The sequence below is a fragment of the Lagenorhynchus albirostris genome, chromosome 2, assembly GCF_949774975.1.
Source record: "Lagenorhynchus albirostris chromosome 2, mLagAlb1.1, whole genome shotgun sequence".
In the NCBI taxonomy this organism is placed as follows: domain Eukaryota; kingdom Metazoa; phylum Chordata; class Mammalia; order Artiodactyla; family Delphinidae; genus Lagenorhynchus; species Lagenorhynchus albirostris.
In genome coordinates, this window is record NC_083096.1 from 1,004,387 (window position 1) to 1,031,549 (window position 27,163).

Sequence of the window (27,163 nt, forward strand, 5' to 3'; positions counted from 1 at the left end):
AGGTGGCCCGCTCTCCCTCAGGCTTGGGGGGGGGGGTGTCCTGGCGGGACTGGGCAGACAGCACAGGCTGGTGCGGGGAAGTGCGTGAGTCCCATGTGCAAGCCTGTCTCTCCTCTGTCACCAGAGCCCCGGCTACAAGGTGACACACACACAACAGTGAGCCTGGGTGGGCGCCTGGGAGGATGTACGGGAACCAGGTACACGTGAGCGGCCGAAAGGGGCACCGCACGCATGACTGGAGCCTGGGACAGGGCGAGTGACGTTTTCTCATACAGACCAGGAGCCCCAGGTATAGGAAAGAAAAACACATGTAAGGGTTATTACCTGAGCCCCTTCTTGGGAAGAGTATTCCGATCCCGCTGATTACTGTGGAGGAAAAAAAGAGAAGCACGTGGGTCCATCTCAGGAACTAGAGTCTGGGAGCAGAGGTTTGACGGACGCAACACCGGGACCCAGGGCATCCGGCCGTGAGGCCCCCGTCTCCATAAACAAAGGGGAGGTCAGCCACAGCCACCTCTGCGCTCACAATCTGAGAAATTTATCTGAGATCTTTGATGTTTTTCTCTGATTAGCTTCCCACTCCCCCCCCTCCCCTCCCCGGCAACCAGGGATTGAACCTGGGCCCTGGGCAGTGAAAGCGTGGAGTCCTAACCACCGGACCGCCAGGGAATTCCCTCTGATTTGCTTTTTAAAGATCATGCTGTGGTAGATGAAAACCAGGATGTGACGTAATAGGGGTGATCTGGGGCCAATGATTAGGAAGCAGAAGCTTCGGATGGCAGGTTAAACCAGGCATGAGGGATCGGGGAAGTCACTGAATGACTGTGTGCTGGTTCCTCGTGTAGCAGGTGAGAATCAGAATTTAAACACAGAAACGAAATCCTGTTCCTTAAGAGTTGCTGAGAAGCAGAGGAGGTTACTTAATGTGCACACAAGTGTTGCCGGTCACAGAGCAGCAGTCAAACAGGCCCGGAGGCAGGAGCGGGCTCCCTGGGCTCGGCCCCGCCCACCCACCTGTCCAGCTGCCCAGTCCTGGGGCTTCCGCTCCAGGTCAGCTCTTCGGCGTCCTCCTCTGCGGGGGCGGCGGGGGGCGCGGGGGCTGCGGGGACAGGGGCGCTGCTGGGGAAGGCGCCGGGCAGGCTCATGGGCATCTGGAGGGACTCCATGCTCCTGTGCAGGCCCGAGAGCTTGGGGTACATGCGGGTCTCTTTGGGGACGCCGAAACTGCTCATGAGCTCCAGGCCCTGGGAGAAGCTGGCGGAGTTGATGTTGAGGATGGGGGCTGGGCTGGGGCTGAAGCAAGAAGGGAGGGGACCCCCGGCAGCCGGGCCTGGAGTGTGCAGATCTGGGACCTTCGGCGCATGGGCGTCAGCGGACGCAGGGAGATCCAGGCTGTTGGAGTTGACCTTGTCCAGATTGGCTAGGGAGGGTGGCTTGACAAAGCTCTTAGCCGTGGCCCTGAGAGAAGTGACGATAAAACAGGACATTCAGGATCACGGAGTTAGAGAAACAACAGGCAGGTGGGATCACAGCCAAATCCTGGTCCTGTTTCCTCACTTTCTGGCTCTTTGCAAAGCACGGGGGGCTTCTCTCAATGCCACTGGGAAATACGGGGGAGGAAATCTGACCTGGGCACCATCAAGTCTTAAGGAGGGGGCAGCACATGCACAGGGGAGACAAGGGTGGGTTTACGCACAAATGGACGTGTGTGTGTGAGAAAATAAAACAGCAAAACCACCCAGGCAAGAGCTCGGAGAGGCTCAGAGCACATCGGGGGGCACCGAGAACAGCTCCGAAACACGGAAGAGGCGCCCGGCACCCGGGGAACAGGCGGGAGGCCCAGGGCCAGCAGGGAACAGGCCACCCCGTCTAAGGAGCGCTGGGACCCTGGGAGGATGCTGGGAGGGCAGACAGGAGGAAGCGCCCAGCCTGGGTACCTGAGGGGGGTTGGCGGCAGCTCTGCCAACTTGGGGGCCGGGGGGTGGCTCGCTTGGCCCTTGGGCGTGCTCTCCGGGGAGCCCATGCTCTTCAGGGCCACGCTGTCTGGGTCCAGGGCCACGGCCTTGGCCTTGGCCTTCTCCTTCTCCCGGTCTGTCTGGTTGACGGGGGCTGGGGTGGCCCGCCCGCCAGCCCCCTTGGAGGGCTCCTTCAGCCTGGAGGGCGTCAGGCTGCCCTGCCTGGTGCTGAGGAGGCTGGGGTCGATGCTGCTGCTCACGGGCCGGGGGCCGGCCCGCCCGCCGGTCACGCTCATGGAGCTGGACTTGGCTGGTCGGGGCAGGCTGCGGTACTGGATGTTGGAACGGGCGCCTGGAGCCAGGAAGCCGGGCTCCGCGCCGTTGGGCACGTCCAGGCTGGTCTTGCGTCCGTTCGCCGGCTTGACGGGGATGCCCGAGGTCTTCTGCGCCTTGCCGAGCGTGGCCGAGCCCCCGGCCTGCACGACGGTGGCCGTGCCTGTGGCGGGAGGGGGCTTCTTGTAGCCGAAGGACCCCGACGTGGATGGGCGCGCGATGCCCGAGGGAGGCTTCTTGGCGTCACCCAGGCGGTCGCGGCCGGCGTCCGAGGAGGAGCGCTGCAGGCCGGCGCTCTTCACCGCCAGCTTGCCCTTGTCGGCGGCCTTGCCCTCGGGTTTGCCTGCGGAGGGCCGACAGGAGTGAGCGCTGAGACCCCCGTCTCTGGCCCCGGGAGGAGGGGCGCCGTGGGCGGGCGAGCGGGAGCCCCGCAGGCTGCGGACCCTTCTCGCCAGAGGGGAGGGGACTCTGGGCGGGACTGGCCCCCGATTGATTGTTGTTTTCCGCCCCCAGGGTAGGGGGTCCCATTTTGGTTGAAACGGCAGAGGCGATCACAAAGATGATCGAGAAGGAATGACGTCTAACACTGGTCCAGGGAGGGAAGGTGGGGGAAGCAAAGGGATGGGACTTAGCTGTGTCTGCCGGTGGTTAGGGACTAGAGGGGGCCTGACGGAGGCCGTGGGTCGCCACGGAGCCACTCTGGGAGCGGCATGATGCTGACAGTGTGCCAGGACCTCCCTGGGACGGCAACCAAGCCCTCAGGAAGACAAGAGCATCACCCGCGTGTCCCAGGAGAGGAGACGGAACCACTGGATGGTGTGAGGCAGGTCAGGCCAGCCTCCCCCCTCCTCTACACCTGGGCCTAGGCTTTAAGCACGTGGCATTTGTATGCCCACATCTGCACGACGGACGTCGTACTGCCCGTCCTCCCTGACTCGGGATGGCCTGGAGGCTAGGGTGGGCAGTATGTGGAAGCAGCGTGCAGGCTGGCCGTCTCCCAAGGGTTAGCGGCTGTGAGGAAGCCAGGGAAGCAGGACTTGGCCCTGGGCCCCCCGGTCCCTCGTTACTCGGCTCACCTGCGACCTTGAGGGCACTCTGGGCCGTGTGAGTGATGGGGGAGGTGACGGCCACCGGCGGGGTCTTGCCCTTCTTCAGGGACCCGGGGTGCCCCAGGGTGACGGGCTTCTTCAGTTCCCCAACCTTGGATGGGTCGTCGCAGCTCTCGGGCCGCTCTCGCCGCCACTTGGCCGCCCCGGGCTCCATCTTCAGGCTGCCGCTGTCGTACTCCAGCTTCCTGGGGGCCTTCTCCTCCGACTCACTGAACCAGTTCAGCGCGCTCTCTGCCAGCGAGCGCTTCTCGGAGTCCGTGCGCAGCTGGAGATGAAAGAAGGCAGAGTGGACGCTCAGGTGGGGAAGGGGGGACTGGGTGGAGAGAGGGGCTTTGGCTGCCGGGTGGCCCGACCCTTCCAGAGCAGACGGTGAACCAGCCTTCCGCCCGCACCTCCAGGCTGCCAGAGGACAGCACACAGATCCCGGGCTTCTCTTCCTCTCCAGGTGGGACAGCACTTACGGGCATCCCTCCGAACTGGCGAGGGCACTCGATAGAGGCCCGCCCGCCAGGACAGCAGCTCACGCCTTAGGTGACTGCCCGGCAGCTAGGGATTTCTTTCCACCAGCTCAAGAAGGACTTGGCCAAGGGCATGTGGGAACCAATCCCACGGAGCAGGTGAGCGGACAGGCACCTGCACACAGGCACGGCCCGGTCTGCCCCGCGGTTCTCTTGCAGAAGGCGGCTTAGGCATCCGCACTCGCACGTACCACTATAGTCGAGTTCCTGCGAGATGCCGTCGGCGTGGTGGGCAGGGAGTTGAGTGAGGAGCTGGCGTTGAACTCTTCCGAGCTGAGGTTGTCAGAGGCATCACTGAGCCCGCTGCTGATGGAGCTGCTCTCATCCCAGCTGCGGGACAGGAGAGAAGGGTTAGCAGTCAAGACAGAAGCCGCGGCGAGAAATAAAGTTCCCATGATGAGGGCAGGATGGCTGTACTCCAGCATACAGACCGGCCAGGAGGGGAAAAGCGTGGGGGTTAGTCCTGGGTTTGCCAGCAACGCAAAGAGTGATTTAAACTTCCTTGTAATTTGGTGATGTCCTTTCATAAAAGGAAGGGACTACACAGGGAGCTCTACTCAACACTCTGTAATAACCTATGTGGGAAAAGAATAGGACAAAGAAAAGATATACGTGTTAGACATACACTGAATCAAGGTGCCTTACAGCTAAAACAAGAACAACGTTGTAAATCCACTATACTCCAATATATAATAAATATTAAATTTAAATTAAAAGAAAAAGAAGGGACTAGCTTTATCTGGTCAAGGAAGATGTTATATCTCCTTAACAGAAAGGTGTATTATAGAGACAAGGTAATTCTTGGATGGATCGAATCACACAAACCCATTTCCCGTCCCTATAAATAGCCTCCATTCTTAGAATGACTGTATCTTTATTTCTAGATGTGTTCTCTAGGTATTTCCCCTCCCTTTTCTGAATTTTTCCACACCTGATAACCAGGGCTGGAAAAAGACTGATCTTTTCTAGAGCTGCTTAGACCTGTCACTTCTCACTGCCCCCCTCTGTATCGGGTTCACCCCATCCTGGGACCGGGTCCCGCTGCTTAAGAGCGTGTACCACTCTTCTGGTAAGTGAACCCACTTTAGGTGCCGTGGCCAAGCAGAGGGGCCAAATGTGTGCTGAATGGTTTCATTTCTCTGCCAATTGCTTGGAATATCAGACTTGTGGTGCCTGGGAGAGACTGTCGTTAAACATCTGTCTGCACGTCTTTATATCAAGAACCCTGGTCCGTATATTCAGAGAGCCTGACACAGCCTCGGTCACTCTCCCACAGTCGCTTGGCTACTGGTTTTTCTGTTTGACAAGTTTCACAGTCAGAACGTTTATTCTGAACATCTGAACGAGATGCCTCCTCCTCTACCGTTCACCTCCTCTTGGACCATCCGTGCTTGCTCTCGCAAGTTTCTTTTTGTTCACACGTTATTTCCAAAGCTCAACTTCCATCCCCTACAACTGTTTTTCAAAGGTCCCATTGCCCAAGCCCTTCCCCATTTCTGTCTCTTCCTTCTGGACACTAAAAAGCGCTTCAGAAATCCCGTGTTCAGTTTTAGAGCCTCAGACTGAACACGGGACTTGAGTTAAGACTTTAGTAATTCCGTGGGAATTCTCTCTACACCCTCCCATCCGCGTCCACAGTGAGTTTGCTCGTCAGCTTCACGTGTGTGCTGAAGCGGCTTAAGATGTTTTCCGTGAATTAGCTGGTATCTGGGAAACGTCTCCCTTTAGATTTCTTTTGAGTTTCGTATCATGGAACAAAAATCAGACACACAAGTCATCTAAGTGCTTGGCCCGGATTTCGGCTGGCCTCCGGCTGATTTATGTGCTGGGAATAGGAAAGTGGGTGGTTTGGACGTTTGGCTTGTTGCTCTGCAGGGATTAATCCAAATACATTGAGAAAGGGCAAAGAAAGCACGGGGATTAGACCACACTACAGACTGAGCTAGACGTTATTACTGTGAAATATGGCCATTATTAAATGACAATCCACTCTTCTCCCCCCACTTGTGACATATATTAAATCTCACATTTGTCCTGGGCTAAAATAACACCTCCCCCCAACCCCACATTGTAGAGAACACATACTGAGCAGGAAAGATCAATTCTGGTTTTACGATCCTATCATCCTATCAGCTCTCCTGGGTCAAGACAAGATCTCTGACAAACTGTTTCCAGCGGGTCAAATACACAAGAAGCCTGTCCTTGTGCAGAGATTAATTACGGGTAATCGAGGCCTTGGGGCAGAGAAAACGCCTATGGACAAGAGGACTTTGCAGTCCACCAACCCCAAAGAAACCCTTCCTTTGCTCTGCACTGACGGAAAGCCCAACGCTGAGACGGGGGAGGGGTGTTTATCTTCTCAGAGACTCAGTTCCTCCTGGCCCCAAAGACCTCCCCTCCCAAATCACAGACTTTCTCCTGTAGTAAGAAAGTTCCAGCCTAATTACCGGGCAAGGTTGACTACAGGATTTGAAGGTTTCCTTCAATTCTTCCACGGACCGGGGGCAGGGCGGGGGCATGGCTCAGGAAGTAACGCGAGCCATGGGGAGTCATGGGGAGCGGCAGGTGAAGCTTCGCTCGCTCACCTCCTGCTGTGCGGCCCGGTTCCTAACAGTACCGCCCTCGGCCCCAGGGGTTGGGGACCCCTGACCTAGAGAAATTCCTTTGCAGGTCCTGAACAGAAGGAAAACTCTGTCGTCATGACTGAAGGGTTAAGCATGTCCATTGGAGGGAGCATATTTTCTTTCTTAAAAGAAAAATTACACAAGTAATATAGGCTCTAGTCAAGACTCAAACATTATGTAAAAATATAAAGGGAAAAAGGAAAACCGCCCCTTTTCTGCCCTCCCACTTTGACTTCTAGGGTAACCACGGGTAACGGTTTTTGTGCTTCCTTCAGAGCACCCCCATGCGGCCCCCTGTCCGCAGCTGTCTGCCCTCTGCATCGGGGACCACACCCCACCCTCTGGAGGCTCTTAAGTTGGAACCTCAGGCCTCCTCTGTGTTGGTTTACATTCTTGTTTTAGTGAAGTACCTCCTCCAGTAGGCTCCTGGAGAAGTGTGCTTGGGAAGCAAACTTTATAAGATCTGACACCTTATAAAATGTCATTATGCTATTTTACGTGGGAGATTTTGGCCAGGCATTGAATCCATAGCTGAAAACAATATCCTTGCAGAATGCAAAAGCATTGCTCCACTGCCTAGCCTCTACTGTTGCCATTCTGATTCCTTGTCCCTAGAATGTGACCTGTTTCTTTGTTTCCTTTCTGGAAACATTTAGCATCTTCCCGGGTGTTATGAAGTATCATTAATTACTCTATTTTTGGGGCAGTGGCCTCAATTTTATCTTCCATTGCCTCCATTTCTGCTACCGTTTTTCATTTCCAAGGGTGAAAACACCGTATCGGTCTTTCTCTCAAGGATACAACCTCTTCTTTTAACTCTCAGAGACATTCATTCACTCATTCATTCGGAGGGGCACGTTTACAATCTCTTTGCCTAGTTTCTAGCTCCAAGTTGCTTTTTTCTGTTTGTATTGGGAGACTTCTGTGTTACACACCTTCTCGCATCTCTGACGACGCTTGGCTGTTTGCTCATCTGTAAGACTGGGACCCTCATCATAAGTTCTTTGGAAGCTCTGTGTACACAGGCAGGACTTGTCAGCGATGGCGTCAGTATAGGGAGATGCAATGGGACTGATTCATGTCAGTTTCTTCTCTGGGGCTGCTCAGATTTCCTAGAGATGAATCTCCCACCCTCCTCCCTGGAGGGAATGAGACCTGTGTTCTGAGAGCTGAGCTGGGGAAGGTCCTGGGGGTCTCAACATTCAATATGCGAAGTTTCACTCAATACTGGCTCAAAATCTAAGCCTTCACTGTGCCAGGAGCCCACGAGTGCAGAGACCCCTGTTCTATTCTCTCCAGAGTTTCCAGTCTTCTGTCGACTAGGGGAACGGCCGTAGCCTTCCTAAGACGAGGGGATCTGAGCCTGAGGGTTTCTTATATAAATTTCCAACCAGTCCTCCTGTTTCTACTTTCACCTCTTCCCCCTCTAAAGGTACCTGATGTCACCAAGTCAGCAAGCTTTTTAAGGGTCCTGGGATGCAAACAGAGGTGCTGCACAGCTGTCCCCACTGTGGGCTTAGGACTCGCCTCCGAGCTGATAAAGCAGTTCACACCTGCCATTCTGATCCAGCTTCCCCGGATGTGGCTCCTGTCTCTCCCTCTAGTCTTTGTCCTTGTGGTTTTATGATTAAAACAAAATCCCAGGGCTGCCCTGGTGGCACAGTGGTTGAGAGTCCGCCTGCCGATGCAGGGGACGCGGGTTCGTGCCCCGGTCCGGGAAGATGCCACATGCCGCGGGGCGGCAGGGCCCGTGAGCCATGACCGCTGGGCCTGCGCGTCCGGAGCCTGTGCTCCGCAACGGGAGAGGCCACAACAGTGAGAGGCCCGCGTACCGCAAAAAAAAAAAGAAAACAAACTAAACAAAACAAAAGTTCGTTCAGGATTTTCCGTAACATCTTATGGAAAAACCTGAATGAACTTCTTGGACAGCCTAATACTACCGGCCTGTCCATCTTTTCTTCCTTTACGTTTCTCCTGCTTTGGCTCCGGTTCAGAGCCTAACGACCTCTTGGCTGAAGCCCTGTGAAAGGCTTCCATCCCCCGCACTGTCAACAGAGTTTCCCCTCCTTCCAGTACACACTGAGTATCATCAGAAGCCCGACCCAGCACCTCCCCAAACCTTCATTAGCTCCTCGCTGCTGAGACAGTCGAATCAAAACTCTACATCCCGCTGTTGCAGACCGTCCGTGAGCCATCGTGAGCGTACAGCGTACGACGGCACGGATAAATGTCGTGGCCAGGCCCTCCGAATTCAAGTCCTGTAAACTCTGCTCGGGGTTAAGCTCGCTGTCAACGTGGCAAACATCCACTGAGCTGACATTTACAGGGGGGCGTCAGCTGCATGGACACTTGACAATGACTGTCCAGAGCAAAGAGGGGGAAGATGTAAATGAAACATGAACTCGGAAGCACAGACCAGAGACACGAGAGGACTCAGCGTAAGGGGTGACTAAGTTCTCGGACCAAATCCGGGAATACGGCCCCGCCGTGTAGGCTGCGGGTCAGCACGGCGCTCAGCCCTAGCCCCTGCTCCTAACTCCCAGCCCCCTCGGATTCCGCCCCGGTGGCCGGCGGGCTCACCTCACGTCTTTCCAGAAGCACAGGGCTGCAGCGAGGAGCCGCTCTCCTCACCACTGTGCGAGGATCTGTGTCTGCGGAAGATTCTGGAGTCCTGGCATCATCACGACACTTGACAGGGATGCGCGTGGACCCGACCTGCCTCCATGGGCTTCCCCCCAGCTCTGCACTTTGAAGTCAAGGCCCACGCCAAACAGCCGGTTTTCTGCGAGGCTTTCCGTGATCCTCCTTGTCAGGAGAAATCGCATCCTCTTGTACGTCCTCTTAAACTCATCTCTGGCTCCATCAGAGCATTCTGCCTTTAAGTAGTTATGTCCGTGCATCCCTTTGCTGGACCACCTCTCCCTGAGGGGTAGGACTGTGCCCCTCATACAGTGTCTGTACACGGTGGGCAGACTTGAACTCCTGGCTTGGGAAAGCAGGGATGCGCAAACTCAGAGAAGGGGTTACGATCTGGAAATGCCACACAGCTGTTCTCTAAGAATGACTGGTAGTTTATTTCCAAAGAATCCTCACTTCAGTGGGAATTGGTAAACTTTCTCTTTGTAGAACTTTTAGATCTCTGCTTAAATTCTCCATCTATTCAAGAATGTAATCCACCTTTTCTACCAGATCCTTAAAAATACCTATTAGAAATATTTGACAGGGACTTCCCTGGTGGTCCAGTGGTAAAGAATCCGCCTTACAATGCAGGGGACGCAGGTTCGATCCCTAGTCAGGGAACTAAGATCCCACGTGCCACGGGCAACTAAGCCCGTGCGCCACACCACAGCCACTGAGCTCGTGCCCCACAACTAGAGCCCACGTGCTGCAAACTACAGAGCCCATGCACCCTGGAGCCTGTGCACCACAACTAGAGAAGAGAAAAAAAAAAAAAAAAACCCTGCATGCCACAACTAGAGAGAAGCCCACAACCAAGACCCGATGCAGCCAAAAATAAATAAATAAATCTTAGAAATATATATATTTGACAATCCTTGTCTGCTAATCCCAACAACAGAGTCATCTGTGGGTCTGCTTCTATTGACTATTTTTCTGCCAGTGATATTTTCCCATTTCTTCACAGGTCTCATAACTGCTTATTATATGCCGTGTGTTAAGTGGATGGCAACATGCACACCTAGACAATGACGTGCCCCTTCCTCTGTCAGGCTGCTAGGCCTGAGGGATGAGTCGGTCTCATCTGCGGTACAGCTAGGTCTAGGTTTTGCTGTCACGTTGGTTCCAAACGTCTTGGGGGCGGGATCAAGGCTGTCCTTCCTATGGGGCTTGGGACGTGGCCACGGTAAGACCCCGAGATCTCTCCACGCTCTACAGCCCAGCTGCCAGCTTGCAGGGCCACCGAGTTCTTTTAGCTGGTGGTGGCCACCGCCGTGCACTCAGAGAAGGGCCCTGTACCTTGCAGGGGGTCTCCTCCACGCTCCTGCCCCGCTCTTGGCTTCCTCTGTGCTGTGCTGCTTCTGGCTACTCCGTTAATGCCCCGTGCACCCCAGTTGGGGAAGGGGCGTCTGTCCCATCTTTCTGCCCTGCCCTCGGTCACTGGCTCACGTCCACTGTGTGCTCTCAGGGAAGGCCCTGGGGGAAAGAATTAAGGGTGGGTGGGGACGTACTTGCTCTGTGACTAAGTCTCCTTGTAGCCAGTGAGCATGTAGCCGTTGAAAGTTTGTACAAAGTCCAGCTGTTTTCTCCTTAGCCTCATGTCTGGCGGGTTAACCCTCTGCCTCCCGCCGGGCCCCTCAGATGAAAGCAGCCGAGCATTCTTTCTCTCCCAGGAAGGGTTCGTCCTCTCTGGAATTGAGTTCAGCTAGAATACTTTGCATCTTTAGACTTATTTTTTTTCTTTCCTAAGTTATGTTTGTCACTTCTCCAGCTCCTTCTTGTTGGGTGGGAGTGGCAGTGTGTGGTGACCTTGTACCATTCCTTCAATAAATTTCTGAGCCCTCCGTCTAGGGCTGTAAGCGAGCCAGCTGATCCCTCTGCTGTTCCCTTGCCCACTTCCTAGCACCGGGGTACAGGGGTGCATCCATCTCCTCTGTGGGACGAGAAGAAGGACCGTGGCGGGGGAGGGTAGGCAGCTCAACCGGACGCTCCCTGTGTGTGTGTGCAGGCCCAGGGCAGTGCACAGGGTGGGGCGCACTCTCCCCCTGGGAACAGCGCCAGCAGTCGTGTAGCTCTTGGCCGCCCCTCCCACACGTCTCCCCGCAGAACTCAAGTGGCCAAGGGAGTCAGAGGGCCAAGGGTGTGGGCTAGCGGATGGCAAGGGCGGGCCGGCTCGTGGTGCACAGGAAAATTCCTTAGTTCTCCCCAGCCCAGCACGGTCCTGGGAAGGCAGACCGGAACGCTGAACCGGCATTCCTCTGGTCCAGAACATGCGTGCCTAGAGAAGCAGCAAACACATCTCTCTGGTTATTTACCACTTTATGGCTTCTTAAATGCTTTAAGGTTTCAGAGCTCTGAAACCTTATTTTCTCCTCTGAGGAACGTCCGCCATACAATAGGCTGGTTATAAGAGTCGGGCTGTTTTTTTTTTTCTTTTAGAATCATTTTTTACTCCCAGGTAAAGTTTACAGAATTGGGAGCCTGCTGCTACAGCCCCGGCAGACGCCGAGGCCTTCCTGCTCTCCATCTTGGCATCACTGCCGTCCGAACGGAAACACGCCCCAGGACAGCAGGAGGCTCTCTGACCACACGGCGGACCCGATTTCCGGAAACTGAATTCCCAGCTGCTTGTAAAAAGAAGCCGGAGTCGGACCTGGGAGGCTTTCAGTGCGCATCGCTGAACCAACGAGGGCGACTCTATCCCATGAAACCTACAAACATCGGGTGGGCCAAGAGTCACCAACGCACGACCCTTGACACGTCCCCCTGGCAGCAGTGAGTGGTGGTGAGTCAGCATAAATCAGGCCCAGGGTGGAGGCCACACGACAGCCAGGGCGTGCGAGCGCGATGCCCCGGCTCCAGGGCCCCGGGGCCGGCGTGGCTATGGCTCAAGACAAAAGGAACATCTTACTAACGCAAGTGCCTTAGGTGATGCCCCCTGGACGGCTCTGCAGCCCCACAACTCCAACTGCTCTACTTCAGGGGACCGGAAAGGAGGACACGGAGTTTGGTCCAGGACCAGCCCGTCGGAACTAAATACGTAAAGAGACTCCAAGTTACTCTGTGCTCTTGGGGTGGCTGCCCGGAGGGCTGGAAGTGGATATCCTGATCCTTGCTCTAGTTTTGAAAACATGCAGAGCTTCCCCGAGAGGACAGCACTTAGAGTTAGGATACAGCTCTCCCTGCTCACCATCTAGGATGGAAGGTAATGGGCTTAAACCACATGACACTGCCAAGTTTGTAGGTAGAAGGTGGTTGACCGGGGGCACTGCCATCTGGTTCAACATCACATGTGTTTCCTATTGAATCTGGCCTGGGCTTCAGCACTTGTTTGCTACAGAAGTACGGTGGTGGGTTCTGAACTCTTAACAACAGGAAGATGCTGAGTTCTGGGATCAAACGACAGAGGTGACAACCTGTCCTGGCTGAGGCCTAGTTCGGTGCCTCTGAAGACAAGGGAACACGTCTTGGACTCCCCTCAATCCAAAGTTCCAAAGAGGTCCCACTCTTCACTGTCTTTGATCCTTTCTCCTCCAGGCATTTTCCTGGAGGCGAGCCACTCGGGTGGCAGCCAGCCCAGGGCCCCCCCCAGAGCTCACTCGCAGCCACGGCGATGGCTCCTAACAGGGCATCTGGTTGGTGACATGCTCCCTCTCTGGCCCCTTGAGCAAGTGACCCTCCTGCCCCTTTGGTTACCAGGTGGTCACCTCCTAGGTCTGTGCAATATGGCGGCCACTGGCCACGCGCAGATACACACGGAGCACCTGAAACGTAGCCGGTCCGATGACGTGAGACGTGCGGTACAATCTCAGAGACTTCGTACCAGATTCCAAAGACTTAGTGTGACAAAGGAATGCAGTATATCTTATTAATAATTTTATATTACATACTTAAATGATGTCTTAGATGTATCGGATTAAATAAATCATGTTATTGTAATTAATTCCACCTGTTTCACTTTTTTAAAATGTGTCTACTAGGAAATTTAAAATTATGGATGTGACTTGCACCATGTTTCTACTGGAAAGCGCTGTCCTGGAGGAAACTTTTGGTCAATGGAAAGTCAGCCCCGAAGAGCTGGGGTTCATTAGCTGCTACAGTGGTTACAGTTGGTGCATGACCTGAAAAAGCTGTGGTTTGCAGTTAAACGTCAACGGTGCTTCTCTCAATGGCACCAGATGTGGCAGAATTGCTGGGCACATAGACTGAATTATTGGCCACAGTCCTGAGCGTTCAAGAGGTTAAAGAGGATATAAGTGATTTAAAACGGAAGAAAAAGAAGAGAAGATCATGGAGGAGTCAGAGTGAAACTGAGCAACTGTGTGATGTTCAGTTTTGAAAATGAATCAAGGCCACGTAGAGAGACCGATGTTCTGCTCAGGCACCGGCAAAGCTCTCACCCGCCCACGTGGCCTCAGCTCTCCGGGGCGAGCGCAGCACAGCGCCTGCTTCATTACATGTCTGTGGTTTGGCCGAGGCCACGGCAAGCCAGCCTGGTCTGGCCAACAAGGATGAACCGCACACAGAGAGATTTAGAAGCAGGGGGCGGGGGGCAGAGAAGAAGCCAATGTAAACGTCTTGAGCTAACGGCCTGCCGAGTCTTAAGGGTAATGATCACCAAGCAGAAGGAACTCTCAGCACCAGGTTACCAGGGTCTGATAGGAAACTGGAGGACGTGCACGATCAGGGAGACTTATCTGGCCCCCTTGATATTCTGACAGTTCAGCTCATTCCCCTACCCCAGTCCCTGTGAACACTGACGGTTCCAGCAACCTGTGAATGATGCTTCCTGAACTCCAGTTTGAATCGCAGATCTGAGGAATTCTGTTCAACTCTCGAACGCTGAGGCTAACTTTGGGCATGATGAGGGCTGGGGACTCTAAAATTCAGATTTAATCTCTACAGACAGGTTACCCGGCACTACCGGCACAGACGAAAAATGAGAGAAAACAGGCACCGCCGTTTAGGAGCCCATCACTCTAGGAGATCTGGTGCAACGCCTCCGTGATGAATTCTTACTCGGACCCAGCAGGGAAGATTACAAAGAGGAGCATCACAAATTCAGAAAGTATTTCCTGGAGATCAGACGCAGCTCAGGTGAAAGCCGAGAAGACTAGACCCTTGATCATCCTAGCACATCATGAAACCACCCATTTCCACTGTTGCCCTCGTCGGTTAAGTCACTCCGTGAGGGCCAGAGTTCCCCATGACATCTAGACAGGGTCTGGTGTAAACACACACAGGCTGCTACGCCACCGAGAGTGTGGAACGGCTGGCTCCTCCTGTGCTTTACTGGGAGGGGACTTCTACCCACTGGGTCCCAGTTGTAGCTCCCCTCACCCCTTCCTTGCCAAGTCAACCACCGTCAACACGGCCAGTGCAGTGCACTCTCCTCTCCTAGAAGGTCGACGTGTTTTCCGTGGGGGCAGTGGGATCACGGGCCCGTCCTCAGCAGAACCCCGTTCAGTCAAGCTAAAGCCTGTGTCTGAATCTGAAGAGATGCCATCTCAGCAGCGGCAAAAGAGTGACTTAGAATCAGCCTGCTAGCTTGGAGTACTTAATTGTTCTGGAGAACTGGGTGCTCCTGTAGTGATCTACAACATTCTAGGCGTATGTGCAATGTTCTGTTGTCTGCTCATACCTTTGGATTCTCAAATGTCTATGACCCGGAAAAAAATTTTTAAAAATTATCATCTTGGCTTCTAACACCAAGCTTCAAGCATTGCCTTCTTGGTTCTGGAATTTAATCTCTGCCCTAAGGTTAAGACAGTTTCTCACACTTAGACCATCGTTACAGACTGAAATGTGTCCCCCCAAATCCTTATGTCGAAGCCATAACCCCCAGTGATTATATGTGGAGAAAGGACCTTTAGGGAGGTAAGTAAGGTTAAATGGGGTCATAGGGGTGGGGCCCTAATCCAATAGGACTGGTGTCCTGAGAAGAGGAGGAGACACCCGAGCTCTTTCTCTCCACAGGAGGACACGGAGAGAAGCCAGAAGACAGGTCTCACCAGCAACCAACTCTGACGGCCCCTGGATCTTGGAATTTTAGCCTCCAGGACTGTGAGAGAATTCATTTCTATTGTTTAAGCCACCCAGCCTTCGGTATTTGGGTATAAATTAGCTTATTTTTTATTTATACATTAAAACATGGGACCCTGACCACCTCCACGATTCAGGCAGTTTTCCATTCAGGGATTTACTAACACGAGGTTTTTGATCGTGATACCGTAGGTCATTACAGCTGAAATAAAATACCCAAATCCATCAGCCGGGCTCAGTAGAAGCTACGGATTGAGAAAAGCAAGGAGGCGAGCAGAGTGGAAGGAATGATCATTGCTGCTTTGACTTGGCAGGGGTACGATCCTGGAGAAGTGTCATCTTTTTACGATGAAACCAGGCTCTACATGTGCTCCCCTAATGACACGCTACGCAACTATTCAGTCCTGCAAACAGCCTGGCTAGCACTTTGTGGGACAAAATGGATGCAACTGGATTAGAGGAATCAATGTATTTTATTGGGATCTTAATGTGGGAAAGGGTAATTGCAGGGTGGTGGGCGAGACAGAGAAGTGAGAAGACAGGGAGTAATGAGAGACCGTTTCCGAGGTGTGGGTTTAAGCTTTGCCGTGTCAGCTGGCAGGGCTCCGCACAGGAAAGCAGAGCAGAAAGTCGAGCTGTTTAACGGGAGTCTCCCTAATGAGGACCAACTGCGGGTGAGAATGCTGACTCGGCTGGCCGAGGCTTGTTTGAGTTCTCTCTTGTTTCAGAGATCTCCCTTTGCGCCTGCCCCAAGCCTTCCCCCTCCTCTCCTACTTTCATAGGGGCAGGAATGAAAAAAAAAGGCACCTTTCTCTTTTTCAGACGTTTCCAAGTGAGGAAATGTCAATCCTTCACAGAGTCAAAAATAACTGGGAATCTGAAGAAGAGGGAAAATCCTACCGGACGCCATTCAACTCACCTCGGGAGGATGAGGGGCAGCCCTTGGGGGCAGACTCTGGAATGCTAACCATGCCGTGCACTGTCCCCACTGCGCTTAACTCCCAGAGTTGAATTCCCTTACTTTTCTTGGCCTCAATTTCCCCAGGTGTACATAGGTCATTCCACACCTACGAAGTGAAATGTTTGGGAAGTCGAACATCTGGGAAGATAATTTTGATTCTTAACTTGGGCAAAGCAAATCCTGACAAGAACTAAAAAGTCACAAAATTAAGGTGTCAACTGGTGAAAAGTCATCCTGATTTGAGTTTCCATCAGAAAGAGGCTCTAAGAACAGTCAATAGGGTGCTGTTTGGAACCAACATTCCCTTCTCTTCCTAAACCAACACAGACGTCCCATTCCCGTAGATTTCTGGAAAGGGGCGAAAATGCTGTTTGGTTTAACATTTCGGAAGATACTTCCTGCTTCCTCCCCACTTCCCACCTGCTCTTCCTCAGGGAAGAGTCCCCAGTTCCCAAATCCCCGGCTGATGGAAAGGACACGACCCAGCAGTGTTTGCACCTTTGCATTTTCTTTAAGCCAATCAGGAATTAAAAGACGACTGACGATACTCTGAAAAGTAGGACAGGTTCAGGTTAAGCGCCTAGAGCAGAGCTTGGCAAATCTTCCCTGTAAAGCACCAGACGGTCGTTACTATGTTAGCCTTTGATGGCCACACGTTCTGCTGCAACCACTTCCCTCTGCCCTTGTAGCAGGAAGGCAGCCACAGACAACACGTAAATGAATGGATGTGGCTTTATTTAAATGGACGATGAAATTTGAGTTTCATGTGTCACAAAATATTCTTCTTCTTTTAATTCTTCCCCCACTCACTAAAAAATGTGAAAACCATTCTTTGCTTTGTGGGCCAGACGAAAACAGGCGGTGGACCAGGTACGGCCCACAAGGCCAAAGTTTGCTGACCGCTGGGCTAGACCAAACTAAAGCGAAAAGGAAAGCAATTGTTCCTCGACTGACAAGTCTCGGAGCAGAAAGCAACTCTGGACTAAGAGAGACCTCTGCTTTTCTTCCCTTTTCGTGCCTTTCTGATCTAAGCTGCTCGGTTTACAAGTCAAAACACGATTTTTCTCCCAGCAATATTACTGGCTCCTCTTGACTCAGGAAAATAAAAGGTTGGGGGCTGGGGAGGGAGGGGAAAAGAGAAGGAAAAAAGGAAGCGCTGGGATTGCTTGCCCCTCACTGCCAATCCCCCACTGGACTCGGGCAATGCCTTAAAGTAGGATGGGAAGCAAACGTATTAGCAGCTTTCAGAAGGATTTATGCGCAGTTGACAGAAGCGAAAGCCTTTTTCAGTGAGAAGCACAGAGCCTGCCCCAGGGACAGGATGGAAGGAGTCAGGCAGAGTGCACACGCCCTGGCGTTTCTGTCACGGTCACGGCAACAAAGAGGTTCTGATGTCCATCTTCAGATCGCAAACCACCCTGGGAGCGCGCAGCGGGCGTCCGAAGAGGTGAAAAGGGCTGGGAAGCAGGCCCCAGTCCACACTCCGGGCTGAGGATCCGCGCACTCTCAACAGTTTCTGGCAGCTCCGGAGGGTCTGGGCCAGACTGCTGGTGTGAGATGCTGAGCTGGCAGTAAACACCCCCAGCCTGTAAGCTACTCTCTTGGCGGGACGAGGCTTCCGCCACAAACCCCACCGCTGCCAGGCCTTCCCTTTGAACACACCACTCCCCTCTGCTGAATTCTTCAATCTTCTCACCCCAAGAGTCCCTGGCACTCCATTATCACCTTTTTTCTCTTTTACTCTGTTAAAACTAAAAGTCCACTTTCCAGCTTCTTCCTAGCATTTCTACAGAAACCGAGGCAATCGTCTTTTTTTCTATTCGCTGAGACTCCTCGTCCAGTCAAAACTCCTGACTCAAAACAGAGGGCAACGCGCCACCCAAGTTTCCTGTCTGAAATTATCCTAATGCTGTCCACGTGTAATCTACCAAAGAAAAACAAAACAAGGACCGTTCAAAGGGAAAGCCAGCAAAACAGAGACAAACACACATTCCAAATCCTAAGACCTAAAGAGAACTGTCCCCGCGTCAGCCTGCCTGCCGGCACCCTGGCCCCCTCACCCCACCCCCATCCCGGCAACACGCAGTCAGAGACCCAAGTGCCCTTTCCGTCCACCAAGAGGATCAGCTCAGGATAAAGGCGAAGTTCGTGACAGCATGACACCTGTAGTGCACACACAGGAATGTCATCCGAACCCTTCATTTGTTTTCCTTTCCACGAATAACACTGGCAGAACGCAAGCATCTCCTGCAGGAGCTCACACCCTCTTGAGGCCCCTGGGGAGAAGTTTAGCCAACAACCTTGGACGAGGACGGTTACTCTAACGCAAGTCAGATGCAGGGTCGCACAAAAACCATCGTACCTTCACTGAATATAAAGAAAGAGAAACATCCCGGGCTGGGTGGAGAGTCATAAATAAGATACAAGATGAAGCTGGTTTCCAGGTTCCAGAAAATTCTGATACGGCCTACGTAGGTCCCTTTGCAGTTTTGACTTTAGTGATTCGGCTGGATTTCTTCATTCCCATAACAGCTGCAATGCCTCTGTATGTCGTATCCTCATTTAAATTCCAATCTAAAAATGTCGATCATATAGAATGGCAGTGGCCATAGGTGTAGGAGTCCAGGGTGATAACAGTTTTCTCTCCGCAAAGAATCAGAAGCTGAGGCCTCAAACGAGCGTCAGTGTATTGCCAGGGAGGCTTCTCAATTTCTTACCGGGGAAGCTTATCTGATGCCGCCGTTGGCACCCTGATATCATTCTTTCAAAAGAGATGGTCATGAGAAGGTAGGAGGATTTAAGGGTACACTTCATAACTGAACATTCGTTAAGCTGTGTGGTTCTAAGAGTAAAGATTTCTGTTGCAGCAAAGCCATCCGAGTGTAAGCCGGCTGAGGCTGCTCTGTGCAAAGTTGCTGTTCACTTAACCAGCAGGCAGCTGGGGTCTGACCCAGCAGGAGCCATGATTTGCACCCACCTGGTCAGACATGACCAACAGGACTCTACACTGCTGGACACACACGTGGCAACATCCTGCACTTGACGAAAACAAGGTCTGCAGCTCTACTGAAGACTCAAGGCTTTCCGGAAAACATCCTTAAATGATGCTAATGAAAGCCATACCACCGCCAACATCGGAAACGCTGGAGCCGAGGTGATGGTCCCCTTCAGTCCGTGGAGTCAGAGGAATTAGCAAGCTCACTCATTTGGTTGTGTGTCTGTAAGCTTGCTCAAATCACAGCAGTCTCTCCACTCTTCTACCGCCTAATGCAGTGTGTAAATCCAAACAGCGATTCTGAAATGCTCACTACTAAAAGGCATCTCTAATATGCTGCCTTTTAAACTGATCTATAGCACTGCTTTTGTCAGAAGGGCACGCCTTTCACATTATCTTCTAGTGGAGATGCCAGATTGGTGCTCATCCAAGCATATATTCTTCTTTTTCTTTGTGAACGTCACCAGATTACAAAAACAATAGCTACCACGTGTCCAGTATTTAAATATGTGTTTAAGCACTGTGCTGGGCACTTACATAGAGGTACAACCTCGTTTAACCTTCACATCAGCCTGGAGTTAGATATTACTTCCACTTCACGCGTAAGAGAGGAGAAACTTAAGACAAGTAGAGTTGCGTGCCTGCCCATGGATGGTCCCACAGCTTCCGTTTAATGTCAAGATCTGTCCGACTGTTAAGACCTGCCTTTAACCACCGTATAGACTATAAATACTCCCAGCTCTAGTTGGGGGTGGTCACAGCCTAGCAGAACTAAATCGGGCATCTGCTCGGATCTCTAGGGAGCCGCCTGGCGTCACTCTGCAGCGTGTTATTTAGCAGCATTCCAAACGGTGCTCCACTGGAGGGCGAGATCACTTACACGCCTCCAGGGGCCCTTTGCACAAAGAGCTGGTCTCCGGGTCAGTCATAATCTGTGTCTGCTCCACCGCACCTCAAGTTACTGAGGTTTGGGCTCGAGAATCGTGAAGAAGAAATGGGGTTAGTCCTAGACCTCAAGAGGCCTGAAAACCCAAACACGGCGTTCCTGAGAGGGGTCTGCTTCTCGGTAACTGGATGAGGGCTTGAGCGCAAGAGGCAGGGCGGCCAACCCGACAGGCCCTCCCACGTGCTTACACCGGCTCCCGCCCTTTGCAAAGGCCAGCGGACAATGTGCCCCTACGGGCCCGCCGCAGAGGGGTGGGAGGGTGCCGGGCAGCTGGAGACGACTCAGGTGCCTTGGCCTGGGTGGGGGGGGGGGGGCTCTGTGGACCCCTGTCCACCACCTTCCCCTCGTGGGGATTCATCGGGACCCACGCAGCTCGAGTGTGAAGTCCAACCTCCTGGACGGCGCTTTGCAAAGGGCTCTTCGGGACGATGGGTAAAACTCAAACGCCCCTGACAGCGAGGGCCAGGACACTGCGGCGACACCTGCCTCCGCCGGGGCCTTCATGGCCCTGGGGCAGGGGTGCCGGGCCCCTAACCGAGGGTCAGCAAGGCTTTCCCATGGCCACACGTCCCCGGGACACGAATAGGCCGGCCCGAGGGTCCACTAGCGCCCTGCCCACCGCGGACGCCCCACCCACCCCGTCCTGCCCTGTCCGTCAGCAGCGCGGGGGCTGCCAATTGGTCCACTCGCAGAAGGTCTGTGCCCGCCCTTCCTGCACTCTTCCTTCCGGCTGCCTTACTCCTGTCTGTCTTCTTTCCTGCTCCCTTCCGGCTGTGTCCCTTCCGGCTGAGTCCCTCCGGCTGTGTCCCTTGGGTGCTCACTTACCTGGGTTCCTGCAGCTGGGAGGGTTGTTGGTTTCACAACAACAATCCCCTACATTAACCCACCAGAGGCCAACACTTACGTAGCCCCTCATGTTTCCGAAAAGCCGTCCTATGTGGAGCCTGACCAGAACAGCTTAAAAATGAAAGTCAGGGTCAGAATTTGCAGGGACGTTGAGTGCTGAGCTCTTTGAGGTCTCCTGAGAGCTCCTGAGGTGGGAGCCCCGCCATGGCTGCGGGAGACCCTTTCCTGCCAAGAACACACAGCATCTGAGCTGACGCCACGATGTGCAGGGGCTCGTGGAGGAAGCTTCTCTCCAAACCCAGCCGGTGGTCAAGGGTAAGGCCAAGTCGTCCTGTCAGACACCACGTGTTGGAATTTAATTAAACAGGGGCCTTCTCCAACCACCCAGTTACGGGCTGAAATGTAACATGGTGCGACTGCTTCTTTCTCCATTTATGAAACACGCTGTGTAGTTCCTCATTAACGCTGTCCTGGAGGGTGAACTGCGGTACTTACACCACGGTGGCTCCCAAAGAGACAGTTTTACAAGTGTTTACATGATCCTCTTCTGCCTCGAAAGAGCCGCCTCTTAGATCCGTGAGGGCCCTTCATTTGGGAAGACAGTCATGGGCAGACAACCAAAGAGAGCTTTCTTTGCCTGGGGGGATATGGGTTTCCAATCTGTTCTCAGACCCCAGACCTGAGATGCTAGGTAAGGTAACTTTTCATTCGAGCCTCCCTTCCCCTCAAAACAACCCGTACATTCTTTCCTGATATAAAGATTTCCAATAACAGCATAAAATGAGCAGTTAATAATAGGTCCCAACATGTGAATTACAGCGGTTTCCAAAAATAAAGCTTCATGGAGGAAAAATCTGCAAGCTACTGCTGTGAGGTAGACGCAGCGAAAGAACAGTTTCCTCACGCCACGGAAATCTGGATGTCCGCACACAACTGGCAGACACAGGGTTCTGAACACAGCCCTGGGAAATGACTTTTGGTGTAAACCGAACCCTGACTTTTCCCTACCTCGCCGCTCTGTCTCCCTCTCCTCAACCAACCTTGCAATTAAACACCCAAGGCCCGTTCCTCAGTCTTTCCTTACATTTCCAGAGAGCAAGACGGGGAAAAAAAAAAAAGGCAATGCTATCGTCTGTCACCTTCTCTGCGCTCTGTCTAAGGAGGTGCCTGGGACCCCGTGTTGTTCACGAAGTCTTCTTTCTTGCCAACCCGCCTATCAACGCTGACGTCCTTGAAAACCAGAGAATAGGAACAGTTGTTCAGGATTTCAAAAGAAGGGCTCCCGAGAGGCCCTCTGGATTCGTGCGTTCTGAATAGCTCCCCCCACTAAGATGCTCCACTCTTATCAATTCTACCAAGGGACACTGGGCAGGTTTATCCAAAGAAATCCCAGCACTAAGAAACGCCATTGACTAAAAACTTTACTTGCCTCTTTAATCTAGGTCTTAAGGAAGGCTGAGCTGTCACTCCCACCATGGGGGGGGCTCAGTGATCTGGCCTCGGTGGGCCCTGTAATTGTTATAGACCTCTTGCTTTCATCTTTATCGCCAAATTAACCGCCTTCTTATCGGGGGCCATTTAGTTCACGGACTGCTTACTCTCGGTGAAATATCTTTGTTGAGGGCTCTGAAGATTTTCACTTCAGAGAGCAGGACGGCTGAATACCACATTGTGCGTGGGGGTCAAAGGTCAGCATCCGAGGAAAACCCAGCTAGTGCATGGAAAAGACCTGCGTTTTTATGGGTGAGTTTTCTGTGCATGTGAAAGTAAGCCCATCTCTCACCTACTACAAAGCCCTGAACAAAAAGAATGAAAAGAAAAGGAATCTTAATTCTCAACCGATAAGGAGATGAAGTAAAGATCTCAGACCAGACAAACAAACTACACACAGGTGTTCAGGCACGGTAGAGAGACACTCATTCCCTGCCCCAGGCATGACATTCTGCCCGCTTAAGGATGAAGGATGAATGGAGGAAAAAATAACAAGGAACGGAAAAGATTTAAACTTCTCAAACCCTCACCTGCAAATGCCAGAGATAGCAAACAGTTTTGAGAGGCAGATGTCCTATGCAGTTTTTACAGATCAGGTACTGAAGTATCTGTACTGCTCTGCAAACAGCCATACCCAGCCACTTTGGGAACTGGTGATCGCTTTCAACACCCCTTGAGAGTGGACTGCCACTGAACCCATCACTCTCCTGAACCCATCACTCTCCACCCAGACATTCCCTTCTCTCCGAACCGTCTCACGTGTGCCTCTCCACCGCGGTGGCCCTGGTTTTCCTTCCAAGAAGGGGAAACTAAGGCTGGGAGCCTCGCTCTGGGTCCCGGAACAAATCAGCGGCAAAGTCAATATTAGATTTCCGGTGCTTCCTCTCTTCACTTCGGCATCGAAAACGTACTCCAAGACTGGCTGCATACAGATCGTACACTTAGCCTTTTCCCCGGCCCCTCTGCTAATGCTTCCCTCATGGTGTCTCCTGCCACATCACCTCCCCAAGGTCGAGAGGGAGAACAGCTTTTGTTACCTACAGATACCTATCTTAGGAAAAAATAACGATCTTGAGAACACAGGAAATGACCAGCTAGGAAATTACTTAGGGTATTAACATGCTTTTCTTGGGCAACTGTAAGTTGGAATCTCTGTTCTGAGGCTTTCTGATCATTCTGGGGCTTCTGGCATAATCCTTAAAGAAGTCCAAAGAAGGAAGACTGAAATTAAAAGAGGAGAAAGTTAATCAAAATCCAACTGGTTTTACTTCTGGGGAAGGAGCCTTCAGGCAACAGATGGGAATGAAAACATCCTGTTATTTCTTCCATTCTTATCCGACACAGGACAGATCCAGAGCCACTGCAACTCCGCTGCTGTCCCGAGGGGGCTGTGCCCACAGTCCGCCTGCCTTTCAGAGACCTGGAAGAACAAAGCCCTAACGGGGTCCCCCTTGGAGGTGACAACCGTTAGGTCTGAGTAAGTATAAAGTGCATCAGTCACCACCGGAAGGAGCTGAAAATGAATGGACAGAGGAGGTGACTTGGGCGCCAAAGATACGCGCCCCGAGCCTCACGTGGGGGCGAGCTCAGCTCTGTCTCACATGGATCTGAAGGAAGAGAGACAGAAAAGAACGAAGCTGGTAGTCTGCAAGCCCCTTTTTAAGGAGAGGAAAGCTTTCTGCTAACATCTTTAGCAGAAGCCCCGATGTATAAGGCAGGGAACCAGAGGGCTGCTCTGGCGGCCCCCCTGCCAACGCGCGGGTCCCCCGGGCCCCTGACCGGGTGGGCGTTCTTCTGCACTGCAGGACGTCCAGGGAAGGCCCCTCCCCACCTTCCTGAGGGCTCGCTCCGGTAAAATCCTCGCAGACTCAGCCTTTTTAAGGCTGAGACTCAGCCTACAGAAAACTCCCCAGAAGGGCGCCAGCGAAGCTCAGTGTTGGTCAAGGGCCCAGAACTGCCAGGGCTTTCCCGACACACGTGTGTTTTCCACCCCCGCTATTCACGGCCGGACCCACACGCAGGAGGCCGTCCCGCATCAATCTTTGAAGTGGGGCGAGATTCTCACGGCACAGAGCAATCTTCTCCCCATAACCTTTCAAATCCTACACCCAGTTCCACCACCGTTTTCCTAACAATTTGCCTTTTTAAGCCCCCTAAAGTCTTCAGTGATGTAGTTTTTTAAAATATTTATTTATTTATTTGGCTGCGACGGGTCTTAGTTTCGGCATGCGGGCTTCTCTCTAGTTGTGGCGCGCAGGCTCAGTAGTCGCGGCACGTGGGATCCGAGCTCCCGGACGAAGGATCGAACCCACACCCTCTGCACTGGCAGGTGGATTCTTAACCACTGGGCCACCAGGGAAGTTCCAGTGATGTAGTTTTTATAGAAACAACTTTCTTTTTACACTCACACCTCAACAATTTATGTAATAATTAGATGACACGATTTCAACGGGCACAAACAGGTTTGGGAACAAACAACTCTCGCAGGCCTTGGACATGCCAGGCAGGGCGGGAGGGCGCGGGGGCGCAGGAGCGAGGCAGGGGCAGGGCCCTGCCACGTCTGGTGCCGGAGCCACTGCGGGAAGGTTCTGACCTTCCCTGCTCCCCAAATATTCCTCCTCGTTTCACCTCTGGATTTCTTTGCTAAACGTGAAGACCAGAGGTGGGGAGGACGGAAATCAAAATTCAGGTTATTTCTGCATCTCTGGGCTCACAGCACACGACAGCATTATTTTACTGGTAGAATCGTGGTGGTGGGTTAGAGAGTCCTGCTTCGACTTTGTAAGAGACGTGGAGTGGCCGGGGGCTCGCCAGAGCAGACCGTTACCGAGCCCGGGGGCCCTTGCAGGAGTGGCAAGGCTTCTCCCAAGGGGCTTCGTACTCTCTGGGGATCAAAGCTGCTCCCACCATGAACTGCTGTGTGCAAATTCCCAGACGTGGTTTCTCGACAGCAGGAAGACTCCTGAGCAAGCGCTGCTTTCCTCTCCCCCCGCAAGGGTTTCTGGGAGCGAGGAGGGCCTGGTCCTCCGCCCGCTGGTTCTGAGGCCTGGGAGGGCAGATCGGCGGAGGCTCTGAGGGTCCCTGCTGAGGGAACCGAAGTCTAGGGGCCTAGATTCGTCTGCCTTTCTATACACCCCGCATCCTCTGGGACCACAGCTTTGCCTGGGCTTTCCATACAGCCTCTAGGACAAAAGCACTTGAAAGATAATGCGGATACAAGGTGCATCTATGGAGGATGAAAGCAATTTCTATAACGCACAGGAGAAGACGGGTCTTACTAGATATATCCCCTCATTCACAGTTCATTTATAAGAGCTGGCCCCGTTAACAGTGGGCCGAGGAAAACGAATCAATTAACATACAGCTCATTGTACTTTGAAGGTCATTCTAAAATGTACTATAGCAATGAGAATAGTGAACTTTATGGGTTTTCCTCGTTCAGAGGAGCCACCTTTGCAGGAAAAGGTGATTCAGAAGTCTTCCCCAAGGGCAGCTCAATACAAGCCCGAAAGGCAAAGTTGTTAAGCACGAAGCCCATGTATGAGGGGCCCACGCCCGAGGGGCTGCTGTGGGAGCTGAGTTCTGGGAAAGCAACGCCCCAAAGAGAAGCTCTCAGAAGCAGCAGGTATGGAAATCTGGGCTGGGAACCCAGGGCCCGGAAATTACAAGGCTATTTACCTAGAATTTATGAGCGAGAAGCTTAAGTGGGAGAACCAGTACAAATTATGGGAATGGAACACACACTTAACAGAGTAAATAGGAAGAAATGGCACAGATATCCAAAACGTGGAAAGACACCTCCACGTTAACAAGGGTTTCCGTCGGGAGCTCTTCCCAGACAGAGGCCTCCGTTCCCAGATCTGATGAACCAGCCATGCTTTTCAGCCTCCCTTCAGAGAGAATTAAGGAACCGGTTCCAGGATGTACGCCTCAGTCCCTGCGTACAGGGGCTCAAACTCCAGAAACCCGGGACACCCAAGAATAAATCCCAAGGATTTGTTTTCCTTTTGGGCCTCTGAGCCATAATTCTACCCACTGGCAGAAATACTCCTCCTGTTTTAAGGCTGTTAAAAACCTAGTCTTAAAATCACACAGTTGGCAGGTCACCAGGATCAAAACCTGGTCGTCTGGTATAGCCTTATAAAAGAATTTCAAATAAGCCGTGGGAGAATGCTCCAAGCTGAAAAACAACATTTTCATGCACGCACGCATGTGTGTGCGCGCGTGCACACACACACACACACACGAGCACACACACCCCTGCAGGAGCATGCGTGCACCGGACACCTGCCCACACAGCCACAAGAACGGGCCTGGCCGGACATCAGAGATGGCGGGGGATGCGCCCTCGTTCCAGTCTCTTCCCATGTCACCCACTGATCCCGCTGCCCCGTGAAGTCTTTCCAAGGTGCCTCTTGGGCCCAGGGCCCCCTCCCTCTTCCTTCATAACTGAAATCCTTCCCCCAAATGTCCTTGCAGTCTGCATTTGGACCTTCCGTAACTTCGCCACACTCACTGCCCTCCTAACTGCCGCTCCCTGACCTGGGCGTAAATCTCTTCTGTTTCTGACTTGCTTGCTTCCTACTTCCAGCTACTGTTATTCCTAGTGTCAGAAGCCAACATCCCACTCTGTTACAAGTTAATCGTACCACCACGTGGATTGGAAT

General features: G+C 52.8%; 1 protein-coding gene across 5 annotated transcripts in view; it reads right to left on the minus strand.

The window, feature by feature from the left end:
- The window catches only part of NAV1 (neuron navigator 1), a 211,499-nt gene that overhangs the window by 29,516 nt on the left and 154,820 nt on the right, over positions 1 to 27,163 (minus strand). For all 5 annotated transcript variants that reach the window (XM_060126314.1, XM_060126299.1, XM_060126324.1 and 2 more), the window contains 5 exons: positions 4,107 to 4,245; positions 3,365 to 3,662; positions 1,938 to 2,631; positions 1,015 to 1,458; positions 325 to 366 (listed from right to left, as the gene is read on the minus strand). In XM_060126314.1, coding sequence (XP_059982297.1) covers positions 325 to 366; positions 1,015 to 1,458; positions 1,938 to 2,631; positions 3,365 to 3,662; positions 4,107 to 4,245 — 1,617 coding nt within the window. The remainder of the gene's footprint in view (positions 1 to 324; positions 367 to 1,014; positions 1,459 to 1,937; positions 2,632 to 3,364; positions 3,663 to 4,106; positions 4,246 to 27,163) is intronic.